At 58.9% G+C, this 11,636-nt stretch overlaps 1 protein-coding gene across 1 annotated transcript; it reads left to right on the forward strand.

Annotated features, from left to right (window-relative positions):
- Positions 1-1,180: 1,180 nt before the first annotated feature.
- NES (nestin) lies at positions 1,181-10,424 on the forward strand. The gene is made up of 4 exons (XM_047784293.1): positions 1,181-2,112; positions 3,205-3,329; positions 5,631-5,704; positions 5,963-10,424. The coding sequence occupies exons 1-4, from the start codon at positions 1,330-1,332 to the stop codon at positions 9,916-9,918; spliced, it is 4,938 nt and encodes a 1,645-aa protein (XP_047640249.1). The 5' UTR covers positions 1,181-1,329; the 3' UTR covers positions 9,919-10,424.
- Positions 10,425-11,636: the final 1,212 nt, after the last annotated feature.

Genomic DNA, 11,636 nt, shown 5'->3' on the forward strand with positions numbered 1-11,636 from the left:
TAACCTTATCGTTGACCTCACCACCAGACTATGAGCACCTGTCACTCTTGCCCTCATGTTACCAAACTATGAATTCCTCCAGTGCTGAGACATAAGAGGTCTCATCCAACACTTGGAGCGCTAAATTGGACTTTCATGAGCAGAAATTCCTTCCCCAAAGATCCCTTCACGCTCTCATTATCCCTGGCACTCCCCTCTGAGCCTGCGCCCTTTCACTCTACAAACCCCAAATTCCACCTCCCTCACTACCCAGTTCGAGGACTTCTCTTCCTCCAGAAGCCCTTCCTAACTACTCCCGCCTTCAGGGATGTTTTGAGGATTCAGTCAGATAACGTAAATAAAATGTTTGAACATGATTTTGCGTATTACAAACGCTCAATAAATCCAGGCTCCTTGTGCCGCTTCTACTTCCTCGTCTCGATCTAGTCTGTCAGCCACCAGGGGGCGCCCTCGACCCAAAAATTCCCGACACTAAAGACAACGTGGGGTGTCCTTCCCTGAGAGTTGGGGGAGGCCTTCGATTTACCTAGAAAGTAGGTTTGCGAACCTCAGGTTATATGACAGAAGAGTAGGACGGATGAGGGGGATAATGGGGGAAACGCTTTTGCCTGCTCTCTCCGTTTCCTGATGGAGACAGAGGAAATAGGGCAAATGCATTTTTGTTCTTGTTTTCCAGGCAATGTCTTTCTAAACTCTCTGCGATGCTGCCTTCTTCCAGTATTTCAGGAGGATGAGCCTTTGCTATTTATGAAAAACATGTCATCTATTCTTTCAGCAGTCCCATGAGAGTTCCGTTATTGTTCCCATTTTATGGATGAAGAAACTGAGGCTTAGAGGAATTCAGTAAATGATACCTCTCTTGGGTGTGCTGAGTAACAGACTGGCACCCCTTCCCAGGCCTGAATCCCCTGGCACTTCCTCCACAGTCTCAGTTCCGTGTATAATCTGCTTTTATCTGGAGTTATGACCCTTCCTCACTGCCTCCCACCCCAGAAAGCCACCACCATCGGATCGGATTCTCCAGGCGTGGCTTTTCCTTTGGCTCCATTCTCCTCTCCATCACACCGGACCAAGGGGACCGAGGCGGACGCAGTTTCTCTGAACCCTAAGGGGTTAAGGCCTGGGTCCCGCCCCTTTTCCCGCCAGCCTGGCGGGAGTATGAATAGCCTCGCTCCCACTCCCGACTCTCAGTCGCTCCGGCTGCTTCTTGCCCCGCCCCGCCATTGTCCCCATCCGTCTCCTTTTCCTTTTCGTCCTAAAAGCTTTGAGAGCTGCTGGCCCGTCTTGGTGCTCTGCGTCTCTCCACCTTCGGTGGGTCAGACGAGCAGGATGGAGGGCTGCCTGGGGGAGGAATCTTTTCAGATGTGGGAGCTCAACCGGCGCCTGGAGGCCTACCTGGCCCGGGTCAAGGCGCTAGAGGAGCAGAATGAGCTGCTCAGCGCGGAGCTCAAGGGTCTCCGGGCACAGTCCGGGGTCGCCTCCTGGAGGGCCCGTGCCGACGACGAGCTGGCGGCCCTGCGGGCCCTCGTCGACCAGCGCTGGCTGGAGAAGCACGCGGCCGAGGTGGCGCGCGACAACCTGGCAGAAGAGGTGGAGGGCGTGGCGGGCCGGTGCCAGCAGCTGCGGCTGGCCCGGGAGCGGACGTCGGAGGAGGTGGCCCGCAGCCGGCGTGTTGTCGAGGCCGAGAAATGCGCTCAGACCTGGCTGAGCACGCAGGCGGCGGAGCTGGAGCGCGAACTGGAGGCTCTGCGCGCGGCGCACGAGGAGGAGCTAGCCGGCCTGAACGCGCAGGCTGCCTGCGCCCCGCGCGGCCCCGCTCCGCCCCGAGGGCCCCCCACGCCGGCCCCCGAAGTGGAGGAGCTGGCGCGGCGTCTGGGCGAGGCGTGGCGCGGGGCTGTGCGCGGCTACCAGGAGCGCGTGGCGCACATGGAGACGTCGCTGGGCCAGGCCCGCGAGCGCCTGGGCCATGCGATGCAGGGCGCTCGCGAGGGTCGCCTGGAGCTGCAGCAGCTTCAGGCGGAGCGCAGCGGCCTCCAGGAGCGCAGGGCTGCGCTGGAGCAGAGGTTGGAGGGCCGCTGGCAGGAGCGGCTACGGGCCACTGAGCAGTTCCAGGTGAGGAAGTGAGGGCGGGGTGTGGGGAAAGCCTGAGCAAATCGAGGCTTTGAGAAGTCCCTTTGGGGTTCAGAGACCTTGGAAAGGGAGTGGGAAGTGGGGGGCGGGAGAAGCTGCAGATTCAGAGGCCGGTTCTTAGAAAGCCATGATCGGTGCCACCAGCCTAGACGTTCACATCTCTGTCTAGAGTAGGGCTTGGATGAGCCGTCTTAACACAGATCCCTGGAAGGGCAGGCAGGCCCAAGACGTTGCAGCGGCCTCCTCACCGTCTGGATGGCCCCTTCCCACCCTGATGGCCTCTGGGCCCCTCCCTAGGCTCTCCTGTCACTCAGAAGATGCTCAGGACTTTCCCTCTCAACACTGGGTCTGATGGTCTGGCCACTCAGATCTCCCAAGTTCCCAGCTGCCCTCCTCCCCCCTTGACAGGAGGGGCTGTGAGGGGCCCTGGATGAGGGGCCACCAGCCTTTCTCCCTTGTCAGGGCTTTTGGGCTCCTGAGCACATTCCAGAAGCCTGGGACAGCTGCTTCCCCTCACACTGCGCAGATGGGACCAGCAGCTGAGAAAACAGCCTCCTGCCTGGGCCAGACAGAGGTCTCACCATGGCCACCTCCCCACTCCTCCTCTCCGAGGAGAAAGATTCCAGAACATGTGGGAAGTGGGGGTGGGGTGGGGGCCCCGGTGTGGGGAGCAGGAGACAGTGACTGGGACCAGCGCCGTTTGGTTTCCAGTCCTGCCGGCTCCAGGCCTCTTGATTAATCGTTTTTCCTTCTGCTTCCACTTTCCCCCTCTCCTGCTCTCTGTAAGCCATCGCCTCTCTTCCCTCACCTCCCCCTTCCTGTGGGAGCTGAATGCTGAGCAGCATGTGCTACCATTTAATCAGCATCCTCAGAGGAGGAGCCAGGCCGTGGGAGAGGGCTGAGGGGGCCACTCTGCTCTTCTGGAGGCTCCAGAGAGGGGCAGGCAGAAATCTGATCTGCAGGGAAGTCAATCAGGGAGCAGAAGATGCTGCTGCAGCAGCCAAGGGGAACAGAGGTTAGCTGGCAGTAAGGACCCCACCACCTCACTGACTGTCTTTCGGCCTTGCTCTGCAGCTGGCCGTGGAGGCCCTGGAGCAGGAGAAACAGGGCCTACAGAGCCAGATCGCCCAGGTCCTGGAAGGTCGGCAGCAGCTGGCACACCTCAAGATGTCCCTCAGCCTGGAGGTGGCCACATACAGGTACAGGTTGACCGTGACCCACCAGGCACACCGATGCACACTGACCCGCAGGGAAAGACTCCTCAGCTGAAGGAGCCCAGAGCCGCAGGTGGTGGCAGCTTTGTCACCACGAGGTCCTAGGATTTTAGGCTCCTTTTCACACCACGATGTAAGCCCCCCTGCTCCCCTGTGGGTTCAGGACCAGATTTCCTTGCCCAGGAAATCCTCCAAGGAGAGGTGACATAGCTGAGTGGGACAGCCTCCAGAGAGAGGGCTGGACACGTGTGGATCATCCGCTGCCAGACCCCTCCCACCCCCCCACCCCCTGCCTGTTACCCGTGGGGGCTGAAGAGCCGGGTCTGAGTGTGTGCTCACACCGAGAGAGCGATGTCTTTGGGCAGCCTCAGAAAGGAGGGACTGCAGGGGTGGGCTGGTGGCACTGACTTGCCTCCTGACCTGGGCCTCAGTCTCCTTGTCTGGAGGATGGGCGATGGCCTGGGTGACATCCAAGGTCCCTTCCATCCTGAATGTCCTGAGGTCTGACTTCTCTCAAGCCCGAGGGCCCTTGGCCCTTTCTAGCCCTTCTACTGACCGCATTCCCTGTTGGCTCAGGAAAGGCAAAGAGGAAGTGCCACTTCTCTGGCTCTGTGGCATTGAGCAAACCCACTAGGGCTTTTGGTTTCTTCTGAGAAACTGGCCTGCTTAGCTGAGGATTCGCTGATGGAGCCCAAGGAGGGGCTTTGCCACTGCGAAGAGCTGCGAGCTGTGTACCCCACGCTGGCAGAGGGGGGCCAGGGCTAGACAGGCTATTAGGACAGGGCCCCCAGAATCCACAGGCAAACAAAGGCAGGGGCCCTGGGGCAGGTTCAGGAAGGGAGGGGCGGCTGGGCCCAGAGAGGGAAGGTCAGTGTGAGAATCTAGGGATGAGGATGAGAACCTCACCACCTCCATGGGGCACATTGCTCAGAAAGCATGATGCTGCAGTTCCCGTGGTGGCTCAGCAGTGATGAACCTGACTAGTATCCATGAGGACATGGGTTCAATCCCTGGCCTCCCTCAGTGGGCTAAGGATCTGGCTTCCCTGTGGCTGTGGCTTAGGCCAGCAGCTACAGCTCTGATTCGATCCCTAGCCTAGAACTTACATTTGCCTCTGGTGTAGCCCCAAAAGGCAAAAAAGGAAGAAAGCAAGCAAGCCCAATACTGCATTAGGAAGGACAGAGAGGGATTGTAGAAAACACTGAGCAGAGGAGTTCCCGTTGTGGCTCAGTGGTTAACGAATCTGACTAGGAACCATGAGGTTGCGGGTTCGGTCCCTGGCCTTGCTCAGTGGGTTAAGGATCCGGCGTTGCCCTGAGCTGTGGTGTAGATTGCAGACTCGGCTCTGATCCCGCGTTGCTGTGGCTGTGGCATGGGCCGGTGGCTACAGCTTCCATTCGACCCCTAGCCTGGGAACCGCTATGTGCCGAGGGAGTGGCCCCCAAAATGGCAAAAAGACAAAAAAAAAAAACTGAGCAGACTCCAAGATGGTGAAGAAGAGCCCAGAGAATGTTCGGCATCAATTGTTGAATTGATTGGTCCTCCCTCCCCATCTTGGTCCTCTCCTCCTCAGTCCCCCTGGGACACCGAGGCAGGGGCATAGACACAAAGACCTCCATTGCCCCGAAAGCTTTGGGAGGATCCAGATTATTTCGAGATCCCAAGATGAGGGCCTGAACCCCCAATCAAACCACTGAGGGGAAGGGTCTGGGCAGGCTGAATCGCTGGGTTTTGAGGCATGAAAAGGATTTGGAGAGAGGGAGCTGAATTCATTTGCTTTTGTCTGTGATCAGCTCTGGGGGCCCCGGGGAAGGGGGAGGGAGCCTATCCCATGGGAACGGTCTGAGAATTCCCACTTCCCCTGGGAAGCCCCCTACTCAGACCCTCCAGATGGCTGCGTGGACAAAAGCAGCCATTAGCATGAGAATCAGCCCCCCACGCAGAGGATGAGGTCATGGGCCTGGGGTGGGGAGGAGACTGATCTAAAGTGTCATCTGGGTGTGTGTACACTCTGTCCACCCACCGTGTGGGAATCTGCTTGTGTGTCCCAAATAAGCGTGTGACTCTGTGTGACCAAGGATATGATATCTGTGGGATGTGACTCTGTGATTTCATGTGCAGAGCCAAGCATAACCCCATGCGTGGCTTTTGTGTGAGTGTGAAAATGAAGAGTAGCCTGCTGGGCCAGGGACTCGCACGCATGCTCAGCTGTGACTTCTCCCGGGCTGGGCTGCGCGCAGGCCTGTGAGCAGAGGGCTGATCCAGCTTTTCCTCCCTCATCCCCAGGACCCTCCTAGAGGCGGAGAACTCCCGGCTGCAGACACCTGGCAGTGGTTCCAAGGCTTCTCTCAGCATCTTGGGTAAGAGGAGGGGACAAGCACCCCTGCCCCCAGCCCGTCACCCTTCTTTCCTCTTCCCATGTCAGAGCTACTCCTCTCCTGAGAGGCGCCAGTCTTAGTCTCAGCTCCGTGGCCCCCAATGTAGGGAGCGTTTTCCTGTGCAGCCAGTGGGAGGCAGGAGCAGGGCCTGTGGGCCCTCTTGCCAGAAGGGTAGCTGCTCTCCCACCTCACCCCTAACCCATTCAGCCTGACACTGTGTCTTCCCCTCTGCCTTTCCAGACCCTAAGTTGGAGCTGCATTTCCCTGGGACCCCAGAGGGCCGGCGTCTGGGACCTTTGCTCTCTGTCCTGAGTCCTACTCCTCTCTCCTCACCCCTGCCCGATACCCTTGACACACCTATGCCAGCCTTTCTGAAGAGCCAGGAATTCCTTCAGGCCCGCACCCCCACCTCGGCCAGCACCCCCATCCCACCCACACCTCAGGCTCCCTGCCCTGCTCCAGATGCCGAGATCAGAGACCAGGACACCCCTCTCTCCCTGCTCCAGCCACGGGTTGGGAGGCAACAGGCTCCAGAAGCTGTGCAGGCTGAAGCCAAGGTGGCCATCCCTGCCAGTGTCCTGCCAGGACCTGAGGAGCCTGGAGGCAAGCAGCAAGAGGCTGGTCCTGGCCAGGCCCCTGAAGATCAGGCCCCCTTGGCCCCAGCCCTCAGCCCTGACCGCCACAGCTTAGAGGTCAAAGATGGAGAACCCAGTGAATCTATAGAATCCAGCAGATTCCAGGAGGAAGGTGAAGGGCAGATCTGGGGGCTGGCAGAAAAAGAGACAGCTGTAGAGGTCAAAGTAGTGAGCAGCTTGCAGCGGGAAGCACGGCAAGAAGAGGGGGATCTGGACCTGAAAGAAATCCAGGATGCCCAGGAGCTTTTGGAAAAAGAATCTCTGAAGTCTCCGGAAGAGGAGATTCAAGAGCCACTGGTGTCTCTGGAAAAACAGAGCCATGAGACAATGAGATCCCTAGAGCAGGAGAATCCAGAATCTCTGAGGTCTCTGGAAGAAGAGAATTTAGAAACACTAAAACCTCTAGAAGAGGGGAATCAAGAGTTATTGGCATCTTTAGAAGAAAAAGAGGTGGAGGTAGTGAGATCACTAGAAAAAGAGACTCTAGAACTACTTAAGCCTGTAGAAAAAGAGGACCCGCAGACATTGCAATCTCTGGAAAAGGAAAATCAAGAAACACTGAGGTCTTTTGAAGGTAATGAAGAGACATTTTTATATCCAAGAAAGGAAAATCAAGAATTAGTGACGTCTCTAGAAGAGGAGAACCTTCTAGTGAGGTCTCTAGAAGAGTCATTGAGAGCTCAAGAAAAGGAGAGTCAAGAGCCACTGAGATCTCAAGACATAGAGAACCAGGAAGCATTGAGACCCCTAGCAAAAGAGGGTCAAGAGCCACTGAGGTCTCTAGAAGAAGATCAGGAGACAGTAAGACCTCTAGAAAAAGAGAATCATGAGTCCCTGTGGGCTCCAGAAGATGAGTGTCATGAAATTTTGAGACCTCTAGAAAAAGAAAACCAGAAGTCACTGAGGTCTCTAGAAGACCAGGAGACAACAGGATCTCCAGAAAAAGAGAATCAGGAGCCACTGGGGTCTTCAGAAGATGAGAACCAGGAGACATTGAGAACTCTAGAAAAAGAAGCTCAACAGCCACTGAAGTCTCTAGGAGAAGAAGACCAGGTGACACTGAGACCTCTGGAAGAGGTGAAACCAGAGCCACTAAAATCTCTTGAAAAAGCCCAGGAGATAGATAGACCTCTAGAAAAAGATAATCAAGCGTTATTAAGGTCCCTAAATGAAGAGAGTATAGAGGCGGTGAGATCTTCAGAAACGGAGACTGTAGAAGCACTGAAGTCTATAGGAGAGGAAAACCAAGACATAGCTAAACGTCTAGAAGAGGAAAGTCAGGAACCACTGGGGTCGGTGGAAGGGAACCAAGAGACATTGAGCCCCCTAGAAAAGGAGCATCGAGCATCACTGAGCTCCCTGGGAGAGAGGAACCTAGAGAATTGGAGATCTCCAGAGGAGGAAGGCAAGGAAAGTCAGAGGTACCTGGAAGCGGAAGAGAACGTAGAGAAGGGAGAGACTCCAGAGCCACCGAGGTCTCTGGAGGAGGAGGAACAGGCGACGCCACCCTCTGCACATCAACAGAAGTGGGACGATGTGGGCGGGGTGCATCGAGAACTGGATCAGGAAGCGCCCCCTGGGAAGGCTGGAGTGGACAGTGAGGACGAGGCAGACCTGGATCAGAGAGAACAGGATGGCATCGCTGGCAAGGGGGAGGCTGGAGAGCAGGCGGAGCTGCAGCCCATGGCCACGGGGGAGGCCTGGAGCACAGGTGGGGGGCAGCCAGGGAGCCTTGAGCCCGAAGAGCAGAGAGTCCCAGCTGAGGGAGCCAGTGGGGAGGGAGGCACCCAGGGCTTCCAAGACCCTGAAGAGAGGCCAGGGCAGGTGGGGGCTCCAGGCTTCCAAGCTCCCCAGGGAATCTCAGAGGTGATAGAGCCCGTGTTGGAAGATGATGTGCCCCCTGCGGATGGCCAAGCCTCCCCAGAGGTCGCCTTGGGGCTGGAGACTGCTGTGGGCGAGTCCGAGTCCATGGGAGTGGAGCAGAGACCAGAGCAGGAGGCAGTAAGCCTGGAGGAGCCAGGTGGCCTGGCCAGAGAGGATGTGACAGAGTCACCCCTGGGAGAAGAAGGTTTGGAAGCAAAGAGGGTGCAGGGCTTGGAAGGGCCCAGAAAGGAGCTAGCGGAGGCGGTTGCTCTGGAGCCAGAGCTCGCTGCACTGCCCAGCGAGAGGGGAGACTTGCTGGAGGCTCCGGGCGGCTGGGAGGAATCAGAGCCTGAGGCCCCTGGGGAAGCAGAGGAGGCCTTCCCCGCTGAGACCTTGCACCACAATGGAAGTGATGCCCCTCAACCCAGGCCCCTGGGGTCAGAGGGAGCAGAGGAAGAGGCAGAATCCGTGCTGGGGCCCCCCAGCCCAAGGCCCGCTGAGTCCTCCTCACCCACCCCAAACCCTGAAGATGCACTTGGGCCCCAGTGCCTGGCTGAGGGGACCCAAGAGACTGGCTGGGGGCTGGAGGGCAGGGCTGAGGTCCCTGAGGGGGAGCAGGAGGATTTGGGCTCTGGGGAAATCCCTGAGGGCCTCCAGGAGGAGGAGGAGGAAGAGAGCAGAGAAGAGAGTGAGGCCGATGAGCTAGGGGAGACCCTCCCCGACTCCACTCCTCTGGGCTTCTACCTCAGGTCCCCTGCTTCCCCCAAGTGGGACCTGGCTGGAGAGCAGAGGCCCTCCCCTCAAGGGGAGACCAGGAAGGAAGGCTGGGGTCCCGCTGCCCCGGCCCTTGAGGGCCTGGGGGCCCACCCCTCAGAGAAGGAGGGAGATGAGGAGGAGGAACGTGGCCGTGACTCTGAGCTGTCAGAAGAATTTGAGGACCTAGGGACGGAGGCGTCTCTCCTTCCTGGGGTCCCTGGGCAGGTGGCAGAACCTTTGGGCCAGGTGCCCCAGCTGCTCCTGGAGCCTGCAGCCTGGGATCGGGATGGGGAGTCCGACGGGTTTGCAGATGAGGAGAGCGGGGAGGAAGGAGAGGAAGAAGACGAAGAAGAGGAGGGCAGGGAGCCAGGGGCTGGGCGGTGCAGGCCAGGGCCCTCTGCTGGCAGCCTCCCGGCCCTGAGTGACCCTCAGAGAGGGAGCCTCCTGGGGTCTGAGGCCGTGGATGTCAGTGTCCCCTGGGATGACGGCTCAAGGGGCATGGCATTCGATGCCCCCACGACTGCCCTGGAGACTGGGTCCCAGGACAGCGCTGAGGCCTTGGGCTCGGAGGAAGAGTCCGTTGCTGCTCCCTTGGAGAGGCAGGACCACGTCCCCGGCCTTCTGGAGACCCTCGGTGGGGTGGAGGACACGGCCTTGGAGGTAGGGGACACTTTTGGTGTCAATGGCCAGGGCCCCAGCCTGAAGGAAGAGCTGGAGCATGTGAATGGGGGGGTGGTGAATGGACTGGAGCAGCCTGCGGGTGTGGGGCAGGGGAAAGCAGGGGCCCTGGAGGGGGACCAAGGGACCCCCTTGGAGGGGGAGGAGGGGGGCACCCTGAAGACCCCTTGGGCAGGGGCTCCTCTTCACCTGGGCCAGGGCCAGTTCCTGCCGTTCACTCAGAGAGAGGGAGATGGAGATTCCTGGTCCTCAGGGGAGGACTAGAGAGGGAGCTCCCCTAGGGCACTGAGGACTTGTGTTGGGGGGAGATGTCCCCAAGCGCCCCTCCCACTCAGGGGGCTGCACCCTTAACTATGATCCCTTGACCTGCCCTTTCTGTCTCAGAGGCCAGGCTGGCCAAGGTGAGATGGGTGAGGCAAAGGGACCTGTCCCACGAATGGAGGCTCCGGGAATAAACTCTCAGACCCTCAGACCCTGCAGAGGGGGCCATCCTAGCTGCCTTGTCCCCTGAGGCTGAAGCCAACTGAATCTCAGTAACTAGGGCCCCTCTTCCGGGCACCCCTTCTCCTCCTCCCATCAGCTGGAAAAGCCTGGAGGGGGGCGGGGGTTCTGCCTTTCTTCACAGGGCGGGGCTTGGGCCGGCATCTGGTCACAGTGGCTAATGAGGGTGAGGGGGCGCTCCTGTGTCCTGATCCCCCCCATATTCCTGCCTTGTTGTGGCCCCCTCTGCCTCATCCCTGCCTGAATAAAGTACTGCCTCCACTTACAAAGTCTGGACTCTTCCTTCCTCAATTCAGGGGGGGCTTCAGTCAGGGCTGACACAGAAGCAGAAGAGGCCGGTGGGGAGAGGAGGACCTGGGAGGCGGGGAGAGAGGTGGGGGGTGGATGGGGAAGGGGGAAGGAGGGGGGAGACAGATTAAGCGGGGGAGCGGGGGAGAGCCTGGGAGGCAGAGGTGAGGGGGGTGGAAGAAAGGGAAGACAGATTAAGGCTGCAGGCAGCAGGGCTGGGGACCGGGGAGTGCTGCGGGTGCGGGTGCGCTTGATGGGGACAGGGAGGGGCCAGCCCAGGTGACCTCGGGGCTGGCAGAGACCAGGCCCATCATCATCTCTGCCCGCAGCGCTGATTACAGGGATTAGGCCCGCAGCCACCCCCACCCTCGCCTGTCCTCCCGGCTCTCACTGCCGCCAGCATAATAAGCCCCCTTCCCCCAAACCCAAACAATTGTCTGGCTTTAGTGTCTGCTCAGTCTGGCGGGTCAGAGCCGGGTGAGGGACGGGAGGGAGGCCTCTTCTGCCGTTAGTTGGGCTGTGTGGCCTCAGGTCAGTGTTTAACCTCTCTGAACCTCGAACCTCGATTCAGCCACACAGTGCGGGATGCTGGGCCCGGTGACCTGGGGGCCCCCCAAGGGCAGGGAGAGCAGGAGGGAGGCCAAGGGAAGAAGCCGGAGGGCTACAGCTTAGATCTGAAATAGGACTTTTCTCCCGTGTTGAAAAGGGAGACAGGGAAGGCAGGAGGGGGGAGGGGGATAGACTGAAGCTGTCCGGAGTGAAACAAGAGTGAGGGGAGGAGTTCTGGCTGTGGCGCTATGGGATCAGCGCTATGGGATCTTGGGAGCCCTGGGATGGCGCAGGTTTGATCCCCAGCCCGGCACAGTGGGTTAAGGATCCAGTGTTGCTGCAGCTGTGGCTTAGGTTGCAACTGCGGCTTGGATTCGGTCCGTGGCCCAGGAGCTCCATATGCCTTGGGGCAGCCAAAAAAAAAAAAGTGAGAGGGTGTGCTGATAACTGGGGTTAGATCTGAAGGTTCATCCAGCAACAACTTCAAATCTCCCCCCACCCCACTTCCCAAGAGTTCTGCTCCCTGTGTGGGGCAGGGAGGGACCAGGGGTTCCTGGATTAGGTGGGGCCTGAAGGCCTTGAAGTCAGGATGCCCAAATAGAAACCACTCCCCAGCTTGGCTCAGGGAATGAAGAGCTGGCAAC

Source organism: Phacochoerus africanus, chromosome 6 (assembly GCF_016906955.1).
Source record: "Phacochoerus africanus isolate WHEZ1 chromosome 6, ROS_Pafr_v1, whole genome shotgun sequence".
Taxonomy (NCBI): Eukaryota; Metazoa; Chordata; class Mammalia; order Artiodactyla; family Suidae; genus Phacochoerus; species Phacochoerus africanus.

Bases quoted from the DNA above. Each gene is read 5' to 3' on its own strand.
- NES (XM_047784293.1), top strand. From the start codon at position 1,330: ATGGAGGGCTGCCTGGGGGAGGAATCTTTTCAGATGTGGGAGCTCAAC. The intron at 2,113-3,204 runs GTGAGGAAGTGA...CTTGCTCTGCAG, and splicing joins GGGCCACTGAGCAGTTCCAG to CTGGCCGTGGAGGCCCTGGA. The intron at 5,705-5,962 runs GTAAGAGGAGGG...CTGCCTTTCCAG, and splicing joins GGCTTCTCTCAGCATCTTGG to ACCCTAAGTTGGAGCTGCAT.